This window comes from Lepeophtheirus salmonis, chromosome 7 (genome assembly GCF_016086655.4).
Source record: "Lepeophtheirus salmonis chromosome 7, UVic_Lsal_1.4, whole genome shotgun sequence".
Lineage (NCBI taxonomy): Eukaryota > Metazoa > Arthropoda > Copepoda > Siphonostomatoida > Caligidae > Lepeophtheirus > Lepeophtheirus salmonis.
In genome coordinates this window covers 8,928,321-8,941,864 of record NC_052137.2, presented here as the reverse complement: position 1 = coordinate 8,941,864, position 13,544 = coordinate 8,928,321, and the positions used below count along the sequence as shown (strand labels likewise).

Sequence of the window (13,544 nt, the reverse complement as noted above, 5' to 3'; positions counted from 1 at the left end):
TTCAAATATTCGAATGTATATCAATGCCTAAAAAAAGAGGCCTGTGATAGGCTTGATATGGGAAGTAAATAATTTAATTAAATTTGTGATTTATGAATTTCAATGCCCGTATATTTTTAAATAGGTATACATTTGACTATTTCAATCTAATAAATACTTTTTCTCCAATAAAAATATGATAAAATGGTCGACACAATGGGTTGATAAAGTTATTTTATGCTATTGTTGTAATTCCTCAGTTCTTCTACCCCATATTGTAGAGAGGACACTTAAGCCTTCGCTCTAGTGCTTGTCCCTAGAATTATATATAGTGATGTAAATCGTACGGATTTTTGTGCTTGCCCTCTTTTTGGAATAAGTTATTTGAAAAAATATTTTTCTTTTCCTTAGGAGCTGTCATTATTATTCCAATCCTGAGTAGTGAACATTCTTTTCTAATTATATTGAATTATATTCAAAACCTGATTTAAAATTTGTGTATGTGCTCCTTGAGAGCTCAAGAGTAACACTGAATATTTGTTGTGGGGTTATAATTGTGTGTCCTTGTTGGACTAGAGTAGAAGGTAGGTTCGACATCTGAGTAATTCTCGCCAATTTCCTTGTTTATTCCCCCCACTCCTCTTCTCTTGTCACAGGTGATTGTAGTGGATCTAATGAAACATTATGACAGCTTAGGTACTCTCCTTCAAAACATTTCTTCAAAGTATTAGGGCAACCATGATGATTTTTGTTTTTGTTTCTTTTTAAGATACCCCTTATACACTCGAATTTAATCACTAATTATATGTTCGTGGTCACCGTGACAATTTGATTAATGTAATGATGAAAAGCAGCTTAGTTGTCATTACAACTTTTTCCAACAAATTCGTTCCGCTATACATTTTTAGTAAATATAAGAGATTTTTTTTAAACGTTGTCCTTTCTACGTTCGACATTTTGTCTGTTCGACGTTATATACGTTCAATGTTTTGTCCTAGCACCTTTGCACGTACTATCAATTACTTTATACTTTATATGTTCTCTCTTCATGAATAAAATATTAATATAACAGCTTTGAAATATAACTGTTCAGTTTAAAAACTCCTAACTTCTAATTTCCTATTTTTTTTCATCCATAATTATACTTAAGGATGTAAAGAGGTGTCTCTAAGAATACTTCTTTTTGTGTAACTAAAGATAGAAATGCAACTTGTTTCATGAAAGATTTTATAAATCGAATGATAGTGCTTTAAAGACAATTCGCACTCATAATCCAGTATAAATTGATATGATGGAAGGAACCCCTAATTTGAACCCCATAAATAAATATCAACACTCATATATGGATATCTGAATATATATATGCCTTAAATAGTATATACCGCGTTGAAGTACTGAATAGAGGGGGATGGAAACAAAGAATGAAGGTAGAAGAAAGGGGAATGTAGAAAGATACAAAGAGGGAAGAGACAAAGAGAAGGATAAAGAAAAAGAAATGTAAAAGGAGGTTTTATTTCGGCCAAAGCAGGCTCGTAATGATCGTAAATTTTAGAGTGATATGTTCGACCATTTTTGATTCTATATGCAATAACACTAAAAATATACTTATAAATATTTATAGGACAATATAAAACATTTGGTAAGGGGGGGGGGTGTTATAGAAAATGTTGAGGAGGTCTGAAGCCCCCCCCAAAAAAAAAAGGGAGCTAGTGACGACACTGATAACAGGTATAGAATTTTTTTTTTTAAAAACGGTTCTGGTTGTAATTACAAAAGTTTCGTGGCCCCCAAATTCGCAAGTTGACAAATCTATTCATGGCAAGCTCAACGACCCCTAACGAGCAAAAGTATTACCATAGCCAACTTAATTTGAAAAATGTTCATGGCATGGGCATGGTTTCCCGATATTGCCTTTATAGTTTTTCTCAAGTCTACTTTGATATTATTCGAGAAAATACATAATAATCTATAACAATGGGTATGTCAGGGGGGCGTCTGCTGGATTAAATTTTAGGGAGAGGAGCTTGTTTTTTTGAATAGAAAATTTAAAAATTAAATTTTTCAGAAAAAAATTTTAAAAATTAATTTTGTTGAAAAATGATTTAAAAAAAGCACACCTAGTTACAAAAAATTAAATGTTTAGAAAAAAAAATTCAAAAATGCACTTTTATTTACTAAAACAGTTAATTTTTTGGTAAAAAATTTCAAAAATTAAAATTCATATATTAAATTATCTATGTAAAAAGCAAAAATTTATTTATTTGGGGAGGGCTGCAGCCCCTCTAGCCACCCCCTGCAGACACCCCTGTATGTAGGTGCCTACTACCCAAAAAAGAATAGGAATTCGGCTTTAATGTCTTTTAAGCCGCACATGTATATCCTTGGATTGAAACAATTGATTATTACTATATGTAGGTCGATATATGCATGAATGTAAAGTAACCCCTGTATTCAATCAATGTCATAATTCCTTTTGTATAGAGAAATAACTTACGAGTCCTCGAACTTTTTACAGATGTAATTTCTATGACATCCTAATTTATGTCATTACTCAACCTTGATTTGTTTATACGTACTTATATATGCATTCTACCAATCCACTTACAAATATAATTAACGAATACCGTCAGGAGTAATTAAAAAACTAGATCAAATATCAACTGTAACCTATTTGATAAAAGTAAAATTTATTTTAGGAGATTTCAAAATCTATTAAATTTGATCCTTTAGGGCTTTTTGAGAGCTATTGGATGCACTTAACAAGAATCATCTAATAATCTCAAGGGAAATAATTCATCTTGCTCAAAAAGTATGTTAATTAAATAATCATAACCAATGCGTATCAAGACTTAGTTATAATTAATTTATTAAGGTACCAAGAGCCTGTGGTAAGGGTGTTCGACGGAGTGTCAATAATGAGTCTTTGTGGTTTGCCTTATTTGATTGGGTTTTTTAGTAAAGATTTTTTTATTGAAATGTGCTTACAGTTTAATAGGAAACCTTTTAGGATAAGGTTTTATGCTAGTAGGTTTGGTTCTTTAATAATAAAGTATTTGACTATTTTTAATAGTGAATAAGAGGGGCATAGTAAGCTTACTAAATTGAGGGGGGAAAAGTGAACTTTTTTATATTAAGCATACTTGTCTTATACTTTTTGTCTATTGTAGGGGAAAGTTTTTGATCTAATTACTAAATTTTGTCTGGCAGGGTTTTTTACGTATACCATTGGTAGGCTGGAGGGGCTGTCGACCCCCATAAGAAAGATGTTCTTGACTTTTATTTAGAAAAAAAATTTGTCATTCGGGCAAATTATACAACAGAAAAACAAATTTAATACTTAAAGTTAATTTTGATTTTATTTTCGAAAAAAAATGGGGCTTGGTTTTTGAAATATTTAAGAAATTTTTTTCCAAATCCATAGTCATTCACAAAAAATCATTTTTTAAGTAACTAAAAATTTAAAAATTTAATTATTGAATATTAATTTTTTGAATTTTTTTTCAAAAATTCATTGTTCCTAACAGAAAATTAAATTTTCAAATTTGTTTTACCTACAAATTTAATTTTCTGTAAGTAGCAATAGATTTTGAATTTCTTTTACGAAAATTTCTTTTTAGTCAATAGCTTTGAATTTTAGAAATTATGTTTCAAGAAATTTATTTTTTCAAAAAAAAAATCCGAAAAATTTAATTTTTAATCAGTTGTAACAGTACTGACAGTTCAAAGAGGTTTAAGGATATGTCAGAAATTGTTGTTCGACCGTAAACCAGATTTAATTGTTTTCAAATCCTGTAGGGTTGACTTTTTTAGGTCTCAATATATTGACCGACTTTTTGACAAATCCAGATTTATGAATTGTATAAATATGAGGTATTCAACACATTTTACTTCATGTTATAGTCTGTGCCAACGGGCTATAATTTCAAAAGACAGATGACGTTATCAACTATTCATCTTTACCACGTTGTTACCCTTTATTCTGTCATGTAACCTTTCTTCCTAAAAGAAACAGACAAAAGTCCCGAAATCAACAATGATAGTATTATAAAAAAATTATTAGAAAGTGCCCACAGCTTAACAAAATTCAAATTATTACAATTATTCAACTATGGGATTAATAGTCGATAATTGTTGGAAGCAATATAACAAAATTAATTCAAATTTCTACAAATCAACGCTCAGAACAGTAATATTAAAAAAAGGTCACAAAAAAGGTCAAAGTTGACAAAAAATTTCAACTTCTTCCAAATTTTTATTTTAGATTATTTACTAGGGTGTTTAATTTTTAAAGTGACCTATTTATTCGATTTTATGCAGTATTTCAATGAAAAAGTTATGTTTGTAAATTTTCCGTCTTCAAAGAGGGTTTTTATACCTCAATAGCCATTTTTTTTAACAACATTCTCCAATTGTAAAACTCACAAGTTTCAATTTTAAAGTTATGCTGTTGAATTTCAATAGTTTCATTAAAGTTCCTTTTCTCAAACGATAAATAAGAGTATAATCAATATTTTTCATTTTAAAGAAAAACAAATTGTACTCCATCAATATATTTGGATACTGAAACGATCAGAACCACTTTTCTTAGCTACAAATCCAATCGAATAAGTATCAATGCTCACTTTTAAATTATCTTGTAAGTGGCTAAAGTTATAGAAATCACTGTTATGTATTTTCCCAAAAACAAATGTACACATAGTTGGACAAAGGATAATAAGGAAAACTTTTTATGAAGTAAGCGAAGAATTAAAAAATACATTTCGTAGAAAAAGAATTCAATATTGCTAAAGGGTATCAAAATTCCATGCAAATACCATAGCGAGTATTTTTAATATTCGTAATGCATATATTTGGATTAATGTTGCTTTATTTATATTGCATCCAGATTAATTATGATTAAAGATGTGTAATGGTCACAGATATGCAGTCAGAAACCTCATTCCATAGTACAATACAATTACTTATTTAGCCTTTATTTTTTCTATTAAAAGAAGCCATATTTATCATTGCCAGTAAATCGCTCAATATTAACAATTTCATAAAATACATATAATACTTTGGGTATGATTCAGAATGATTGATTGGTTCCACTTGATTTTTATTCATCTTTAAATGTCCAGGAGAAAGGTAATAATACTTAAAAAATGTTGCCATTTTATTATAGATATCATTGGATACCTTTCTGAACTTTTTATGGTTAGATATGATAATATCAAAATCTCCATATCCAAAGACATTTGTCCTCTGTTGATGGAATCATTCGATTAGTTTGAGAAGAGCAATTACTTTTACAATTACATTTGAATTAATTGAAAGGATATCTGGGAAATATTTAGGATATCTCAAGGATTTATTGTTCTTAAATCAAGATAAAGTTAATTCATTCGAAGAATTAATTTATTTTATCAAACATTTGTTTATGCTGCTAAACGGGAAAAAGTAGAGAGTTTCTGATTATTTGAGGATCCCAAATATTTTGTTGTGCTTCATTTTGTTTTTCTTCAAAATAGCAAATAAGATTTATATTTTTATGTATCACTAGAGAAAAGAAACTTTAATTAAACTTTTGAAATTAAACAACATAACTTTAAAATTCAAACTTTTGAATCCCTTTACAAATAGAGAATATCATTAAAAAAATAAACATTTTGAAGACATTTTAAAAACGCTCCTTGAAAACTGAAACTTTACAAACAAAACTGTTTCGTTAAAAGACAACAGAAAATCGAATTAATAGTTCACACTAAAAATTGAACAGCCTAGTGCACACGCTAAAATAAAAAGAGGGAAGAAGTTGTCCTTTTTCGTGACCTCTTTGGAACCTTTGACCTTTTTTATGACTTTAAAACTGTACTGTGTAAGCTTAAAATGTTATATAACTATTGCTTTAAACATAAAAGGGCTTTAATGATCCCAAAATTCGCGAGTTTCTACGAATTACTTTGAAAATATATTAACAAAATATATATTAATGGGTGAAAAAATAATTTTTGGGATAAGAGGAGGGGTCCGGAAATTAAAATTTATTTTTTCTAGATTGCATAAATGATATTTTTGCATTCGAAAAGTAGGGCTAATTTGATTTTAACACCCTCCCCCCCCCCTTACTAATATGAGGGAGACAAATAGAAAAATCGATAGCTGACAATTAAATTTATATGTAATTGAGGCAGCGCTGTAATAGAAGTAAAAACTCGATTGCACTCAAAATAGTACAGTGTAGAGAGTGGGGACCCAAAACATATACGGTAGCATTTAATTACGATTTTATACCCATTATTTTTAATTATGAGGTTTCATTATGTTACCAAACGACACCTTAAACAAAACCGAACAATTTTTAGTTGTTACCCCATATCTTTAAGTGTAAAAATGTGACTGTAACCTTAAAACAGGCAACACTTGTCCAATCTCATCTCTATTTGCACTGCCTACAACATGAAGAAGTCCATTACGCCCCACTCAAACTAGACGATCCAAAACTTCTGTAGCTACAATGTGGGATCTTCTGGCCTGTCTCCATATTACCCTTCTCACTCCCTGATCCTAACCCCCGGACTTTGTAGAGCTTCTTGGATTTGGTCCTAGCTGCCATCATAACGATGTGCATGGAAGTTTGTGGGAGGGCTTCACTTGCTGTGGCCCCCCCCAAAAAAAAACACTTATAAATAATTATGTGGACGTCCCTGGTATGGTACGCCATGGACACGGCCTCATCGTCAAGAACTGTCAATCAATATTCCGGCGTGTGTTGACAATTTTTGTTTGCATTAGATGATTTTTGAATAAAAAATGTTGCTAGATATAGTATTTAAGCATTTCACAAATTTGTTTTGAGTTGTCCTTTCTCGATTCCCTAAAAATCACGTTTTCCATAATTTAGACATACTACTGTAAGTTATGTGTCCCTCTTCTGTATGTAAATTTTTATGTTGAAGGGATAACAGCAAAACAATTTCAAAGTTTTCTGTGCCACTAAAAATGATTTATTTTACTACAGAACATACAGAGAATGTTAAAATATTGTTATCTTAACAGATAGGTTTCATCCTATACTCTTCATTTGTTTGCAGATTTAACACATTATGAAAACTTAAATAACTAATGAATATTTGAATAGTGTATATTTAAATACACTTTCAATTTCTAATTATTTCTTTCATCATATCCTATTATAAATTTTCTTTATTTTGTTCCTTCTAGGTGGGTTGGATCAAAGCAGGAGATCAAACCATACTGACTCTACACAAAAGAGTAATCACACATAACTCACGCATTCATGTCACCCATGATGAGCACCGTACATGGAATTTACATATTCGTCAAGTTCAAGAATCTGACAAAGGTTGCTACATGTGTCAAATCAATACTGCAATTATGAAAAAACAGCTTGGCTGTATAAATGTCTTAGGTAATAATTTAATGTTGTCACAAAAACTAAATATTTGTATGGGTTCTAGTAACAAAATGAATATGGGTATTTCGATAACTTTCCATACAATTTGACAAAAAAAAAAAGCAAGTATGTCGTTGAGGGCAATTTAGATGCAAAAACATCAGGGTTTTTGTTCAAGGAGAGGGATAAAATATCTAAAAAGTTTAATGGTTATTTTTTCAATAAGAATTGCTCCAATTTTGGTCCTCATTTTTAATCTGAGTCCAACAAGGACTTACAATTTTAACTCTGCAAGAAATCAATAGGGATACGCTTTGTCTTTATGAGCACATACAAGTTTTGAATCAGGTTAAATAATAATAACAATTGACAACTGCTAAGGAAAAATAAAAAGTATTTTTCAGATTAAAGGATCATCTGGCTAGAAAATATCGGGTGTCAAGCTAAATTGAACTACGAGGTATACGTTTTGGGCCGAAATATGATAATCTATTTGTTAGTGTAGCAAAGGAAATCTATAGCTAGGTAAAGACTTCCTTGGTGTAGCACTTAAAAATAATAAATAACGTCATTGTCAACTTATTTTGAATAATGTGTCAAATCGATGATGACGTCATCGATTTGTTGTATACATTTCTTGCTCTGGATAACATTTATATATTAATAGGGGTTGGGGTAACAAATCCAATTTTACTTGTAACTTTTGGATGCAAAAGCTAAGTATTCAAGAACTCTGAAAATTACATTTTCTTCTAATGCTTGATTAAATGAATTTTACAGTAACTTTCTTTCCAAATATCTATCAAGCATCGAAACTGTCGATGATAAATTATATATTTTACATGAATCGATTTAGCAACATCCAAGGTTTATAGAAATACAAGGTTAGACTAAAGGACTTTCGGCAAAGAGTGGACACTCAAGGCAAGGAAGGTAGGGTTTAGTAGTTCTCAATTCTGATTGGATTAAAGTTAGAAGCTCCTACATGTTCCTCCGCTCACGCAGCCAGCAGTGGGGGGAGAGAGGAAGCAAAGGAGTTTGAACAGGCCGTTTCGCCCTAGAGAAAAGAGAAGAATAAGGGCGACTACGTCACAACAATAGTAGTTAAAATGTAGGTCGGTGTTAGGAACATAGTCTTCCTTGTTTGTTTTTTTGAATTGATTATTTTTTCCTTAACCGCTCTCTCCCTAGGACCCTTTAGGTTAGACCATCATGTTATCGGGCTTGCTAGAGTTTTCAATTTGATATATCATACCGACTACTGCGCAAGACAGGCAGATTTTGACAAAACACTGCCTCCAATTACAGTCTATGACGTAACTATTACTAGTAGTTTTAATTTGATGTATCGTAACGACTGCTGAGTAAGGAAAACAAATTTTGACCAAATACGCAACCCCTCATACACTATGACGTCAATATTAAAAAGCTTGGTAGAAGTGAAACATCAGTTCTACACGCGTTATGGTATAACCTTGTATTTTTATTAACCTTGGCAACATCTAAACATGTTTTTTTATTAAAAGTAGTACAAACACAAAATATCTTTAATGTGTGGCGGCACTGTGGCCATAACGTCACTATAGTTCGAAAAGGTTTCTTTGAATGTTCAAATGTGTTCAAAAAGGTTTTGTACGTGTATGTAATATATAACACAAGACTACATCCATATATACGATTGAATCAAATAACATAATGTAGTAGATATTTTTAATAAAATATAATATTAATTGTTATTTATTTGCTTATTATGTACGAATAACCCAAGATTGAATTTATTTTCGGAACTAAAACCATCGAAGAGCCTTAAAGGATACTGTAAAATCCAAAATAGGTATTATGATAGTTATTGATAGGTAACGGTCATTGAGCATTTCCCTAGTGATCCTGGATTAATTATTTATCCTCTTTGATTTTCATATTCATTTTTTATCAAATTAATTTTTTTGTCAAACTCTCTCTAAAAATATGAAGGCTAATTGTTTATTTTGTTTTTGTCACACTATAACTGGATTTTCTATACATAATCTGCATTCAAATTGATGCAGTATAATGAATAGTATTGTTATATCAAAGTCAAGAACATAAAAAAATTGAAGATGGTAGGAATTCAAGAAACTTTCACTCATTTCAAAATTCCTATTTTAATACATATTTATGACCAGTAGTCATAAAAAACTTACGGAACCTAAATGGATATTCACGAAACCTTTTATTGATCAAACGTACTTCGGGATTGTATGTATGTAAGAATAAAAAACTGTATTAGTACATATTGTAATTATACAATGTCGGAACTTGGAGTTATTCTTAGAAAGCAACAAAATAAACTCATCGAGTCTTTAAAGAAAAAGAGTCATTTTGGGACGGAGCAGATTGAGTCCCTTCTGAATCTCTATAGAAAATGCTCTGATGGAACTGACAAAATGGATCGAAATCAATTTAGGGAATTCCTTCATCACGTTTTTCAAATGACGGATGACATTATTTTGGACCGGATTTATAAGTATTTTGATATGGATAATGATGGAATCATTGGTCGAGAGGAATGGGTCCTCGGTCTGAGCGTGTTTTTAAAAGGCATTCCAAGGATTTTACCTCATCATAAGAATATTTGAATTAATAGATATATATTGTACAATAGGGACACCTCAAGAGCACATTCGCTATTGTTTTCACATTTATGACTTGAATGGAGATGATTGCATTACAAAGGAGGAGATGCTAACAATGCTAAAAACGAGTCTGGGTCGTCAAATCATAGATGAAGATCCTGATGAAGGAGTTAAAGTAAGGATTTTGCAATCCTGTAATTTAAATAACAATCAAACTGAACGTATTTTTACAAAGTAATTTACAACACAATGAAGGGTGGCATAAGAAATTATAATTTTTCTATTGAGAGTGAGGGATTGCGAAAGTTTTGTTAGGAAGCTTCTAGTTCAAGGGGACTTGAACCTCACTCGTCTTTAAATACACATCATATTTAAAGATATACAAATATATAAAACAGAAACATTTTAATAAGGCTCCTTGAAGGGATCCATTCCACTTCATTTATTTATCTCAATGAAAGTTATTTCGATTCATTTACTTCACATGCATCTTTTAATACACATAATTATTATTTGGAGCGATTGAAACTCTGTTTTGTTCAATAATGATAAGTTTGCTATGCTCCAAAGAATTCATTTGTGAGTCTTAGTCCCAGTAGTCACGACTCATTCATCTTATTTATGTTCTTTCATAAAGGATCTAATTGAAATGACACTCCGAAAATTGGACGTGGATAAAGATGGAAGAGTTTCGTTTAGTGATTGGCAAGAAAGTGTAGAAGCGGATTCGTTGATGCTTGAGGCATTTGGCCCATGTCTTCCAAGTCGACGAAGTGGTGAGGACTTTCTGCATAAGCTAGAAAACAATGCTTTTCTTTAATGAAGGATGATGAATTACCTACTTGTTAATTACACTCTGTAATAGCATTTTGGTCGTGGCCATATAGTTAATCAACTATATTTATCTCTTTTTGAATTATTTAAACTTTCTTTCACGTAACATTGCATTACTTATTTATAAAATCAGTGATTTTCAACTTTTCCATCAGTGCTGAGCCCCTAAGGGTTTTTATTTAATTAGGAAGCATCTAATTTCGACCAAACTCTGGGTCAGGTATTTATTTGTATTTTAAAGGTTTTTAATAACTTTTTTTTAGAAAAGACATTTCTTGATAACCTTGTAGAGCCTGATAAAAATAATAAAAACATTACGGAGCCCTAGTTGGGAATCACTGCATTAAATATTTAAAAAGAAAATTATAAAATCAATTGGAAAATCAATCAAAATTGACTTTGCTTCAAATTTATTGAAGTTTTAATCTAAGGTTTTTTTTATTTTCAACTATGCTATAAATTACTTGAAAAAAATATAAGTATATTAGCTTCCAAATAAAATTCTTTATTTTACTTGATTTTTTTATGATCAGATAATTTTTTTAGAAATTTTAATTCAGATTATGTAATAAATGACTTATTTTTAAAGTCTACAATATTTTTTATCAATAGTTAGTAACTTTGGTTACATCTTTAAAAATGAAATAACAGGTAGGCTGACAATTTTATAGGCTATGTCGATAAAACAAATTTATTTGCGAAAATTTTATTTGTTTATTCGATGTAGTTACCTTCGAGGGCGATACAAGGATTTTAGGGGTAAAGCAATTTTCCAATGGAATGATTTCTCTTTAGTCGATTACCTCTTAATTTTGTTCCAGCGAGTATTCTTTTGAGGTTTGCAAAAAAGAAAATGTTATTCGGAGCCACGTCATGAAAGGGGTTGGATAAGGAATTCGTAGCCTTATTCATGAAATTTTGTCATCGATACCGTGATTCATGATAGATGCAAGAAAGAGTCGGATGTTCATGAATGCAAGCCAATGAGAGGCAATCCACTATACATCAGGACTCATCTCTTATTCCACAAATCGACTCTCTTATCCCTGATACTGAATAAGAGACAAACTAACAACTTTGAAAATAGCTATGCATTTTTGAATTTAGTTGACTTTGTATCTTCCTCTCACGGGCCCCTCCTCCCTGGGCCTGAAACCGTTGGACTACTTCGTGTGGTTACGCAACATGATCTCCCACACAACACCAACACCCGCCATACACTGAGTATTGACCTAGCTCCCGCAGGTGCTATTGAAAAAGGTATGCTCCAAGGGTTTGGACCTGTATCAAAACGGTGATTGAGGCTGAAGGCGGCTACATTAAATAGATATCACCTGTACAACATAATCAAGTTACCTAAATTGATTTTTTCGATAAAAATTGAAAAATAAAGCTGTAGTGTTGTTTTCTTTTGGGCAACAATTATATTGTTTCATCCTGTATTATGAATACGCCTAACAATAAAACACGCTGCCTGTCTCATTAATGAACATATTTAATATACGTAGAAATAAGTATGTGGAAAAATAAAATGATCTTCACAATCAAATTTACAAAAGAAAGGCCTTACAAAGACCATAGGAAATGACTGGCTTCACTCTCTTTATACCTAACCTAATGTATGTATTGTACACGTCTTTAATAACTAATCTTTACATTTTGTATTGTATCTACGTACATTAAATGGATATTTGTGAGTCTAACGAGGCAGGCATGCCACTAATAAGGATTAAGAGAAGACTTTTGTATTCAATTCAGTCTTTTATGATAAAAAAACGAGGATGATTATGTATTAAAAAATTTGTTTGTGTAGGAACTTCCTTCTTAGATGCGTTTTTAGTTCTTCTCTTAATGACTTTGTTTCTTGTTTGCTCAATGTAACTATAATATATTCATACTAGGCTTCGGTTGAGCATATTTAACCCTCTTTCTCAAAGGTCATGCCAATTAAGGGTTCAAGTTTATTCTTGCTTAATAGTAATCATAGTACATACATCGCTTTTATTTTTGCTTGCAAAATAATAGGTTGGGGAAAAAGTAATTTCGTATTTTTTGCTATATTTCAATGCTTTATAAGAAGCGTGAAATGAGACTTTCGGCTATTGGTCCCTAGGTGTCGCCAGTTAGACATTAAAACCGGTCAAAAAATCTAAATGCTTATTTCTAAATCCGTCAACAATCTTTAATTCCTTATTGTTTTTATAGTTTAATTCAACAACGCACTTTTTTCGCTCGTAAAAATGTCTAATTTTTGCTTACAATCTACTATGTGTGGACATCATTTATTTTCTGTTACTCATTGAAGAAAAGCGCTTCTCAAACCCATCAAATGCTTGTGGAAGCTTATGGTGGACATGCTCTACGCAGAGCACAGTGCTTCAGGTGGTTTGAAAATTCCAAAGTGGTGATTTTGACGTGAGACATGAAGAGCGTGGCCAGCCAACAAAGAGTTTGAAGATGGTATGGCCTTTTACAACCCAGTCAAACCGTTAATCGTGGTCGCTAGCAACAAAAATTGGCCTATTTGAACCATACTATATGCCAAAAACGGCCAAAATATGGAGCCAGGCAACACAAGGTAATTTTCCTTGATGACGACGCACCAGCGCATCGCTCTATAGCCACCCACCAGCTTGTTGAAACGTACAACTGGGAACCTCTTGCTCATGCGGATAACTCACCAGACCTGTTTCCTTCCGATTATCACTTGTTTGCATCGA

General features: G+C 31.5%; 2 protein-coding genes across 2 annotated transcripts in view; both read left to right on the top strand.

The window, feature by feature from the left end:
• Nucleotides 1-13,544, top strand: part of LOC121121645 (lachesin-like) — a 182,184-nt gene that overhangs the window by 71,945 nt on the left and 96,695 nt on the right. The window contains exon 4 of the mRNA XM_071890015.1: nucleotides 7,183-7,390. Coding sequence (XP_071746116.1) covers nucleotides 7,183-7,390 — 208 coding nt within the window. The remainder of the gene's footprint in view (nucleotides 1-7,182; nucleotides 7,391-13,544) is intronic.
• On the top strand, nucleotides 9,363-10,930 carry LOC121122040 (calaxin). The gene is made up of 3 exons (XM_040717047.2): nucleotides 9,363-9,955; nucleotides 10,020-10,165; nucleotides 10,628-10,930. The coding sequence occupies exons 1-3, from the start codon at nucleotides 9,616-9,618 to the stop codon at nucleotides 10,808-10,810; spliced, it is 669 nt and encodes a 222-aa protein (XP_040572981.1). The 5' UTR covers nucleotides 9,363-9,615; the 3' UTR covers nucleotides 10,811-10,930.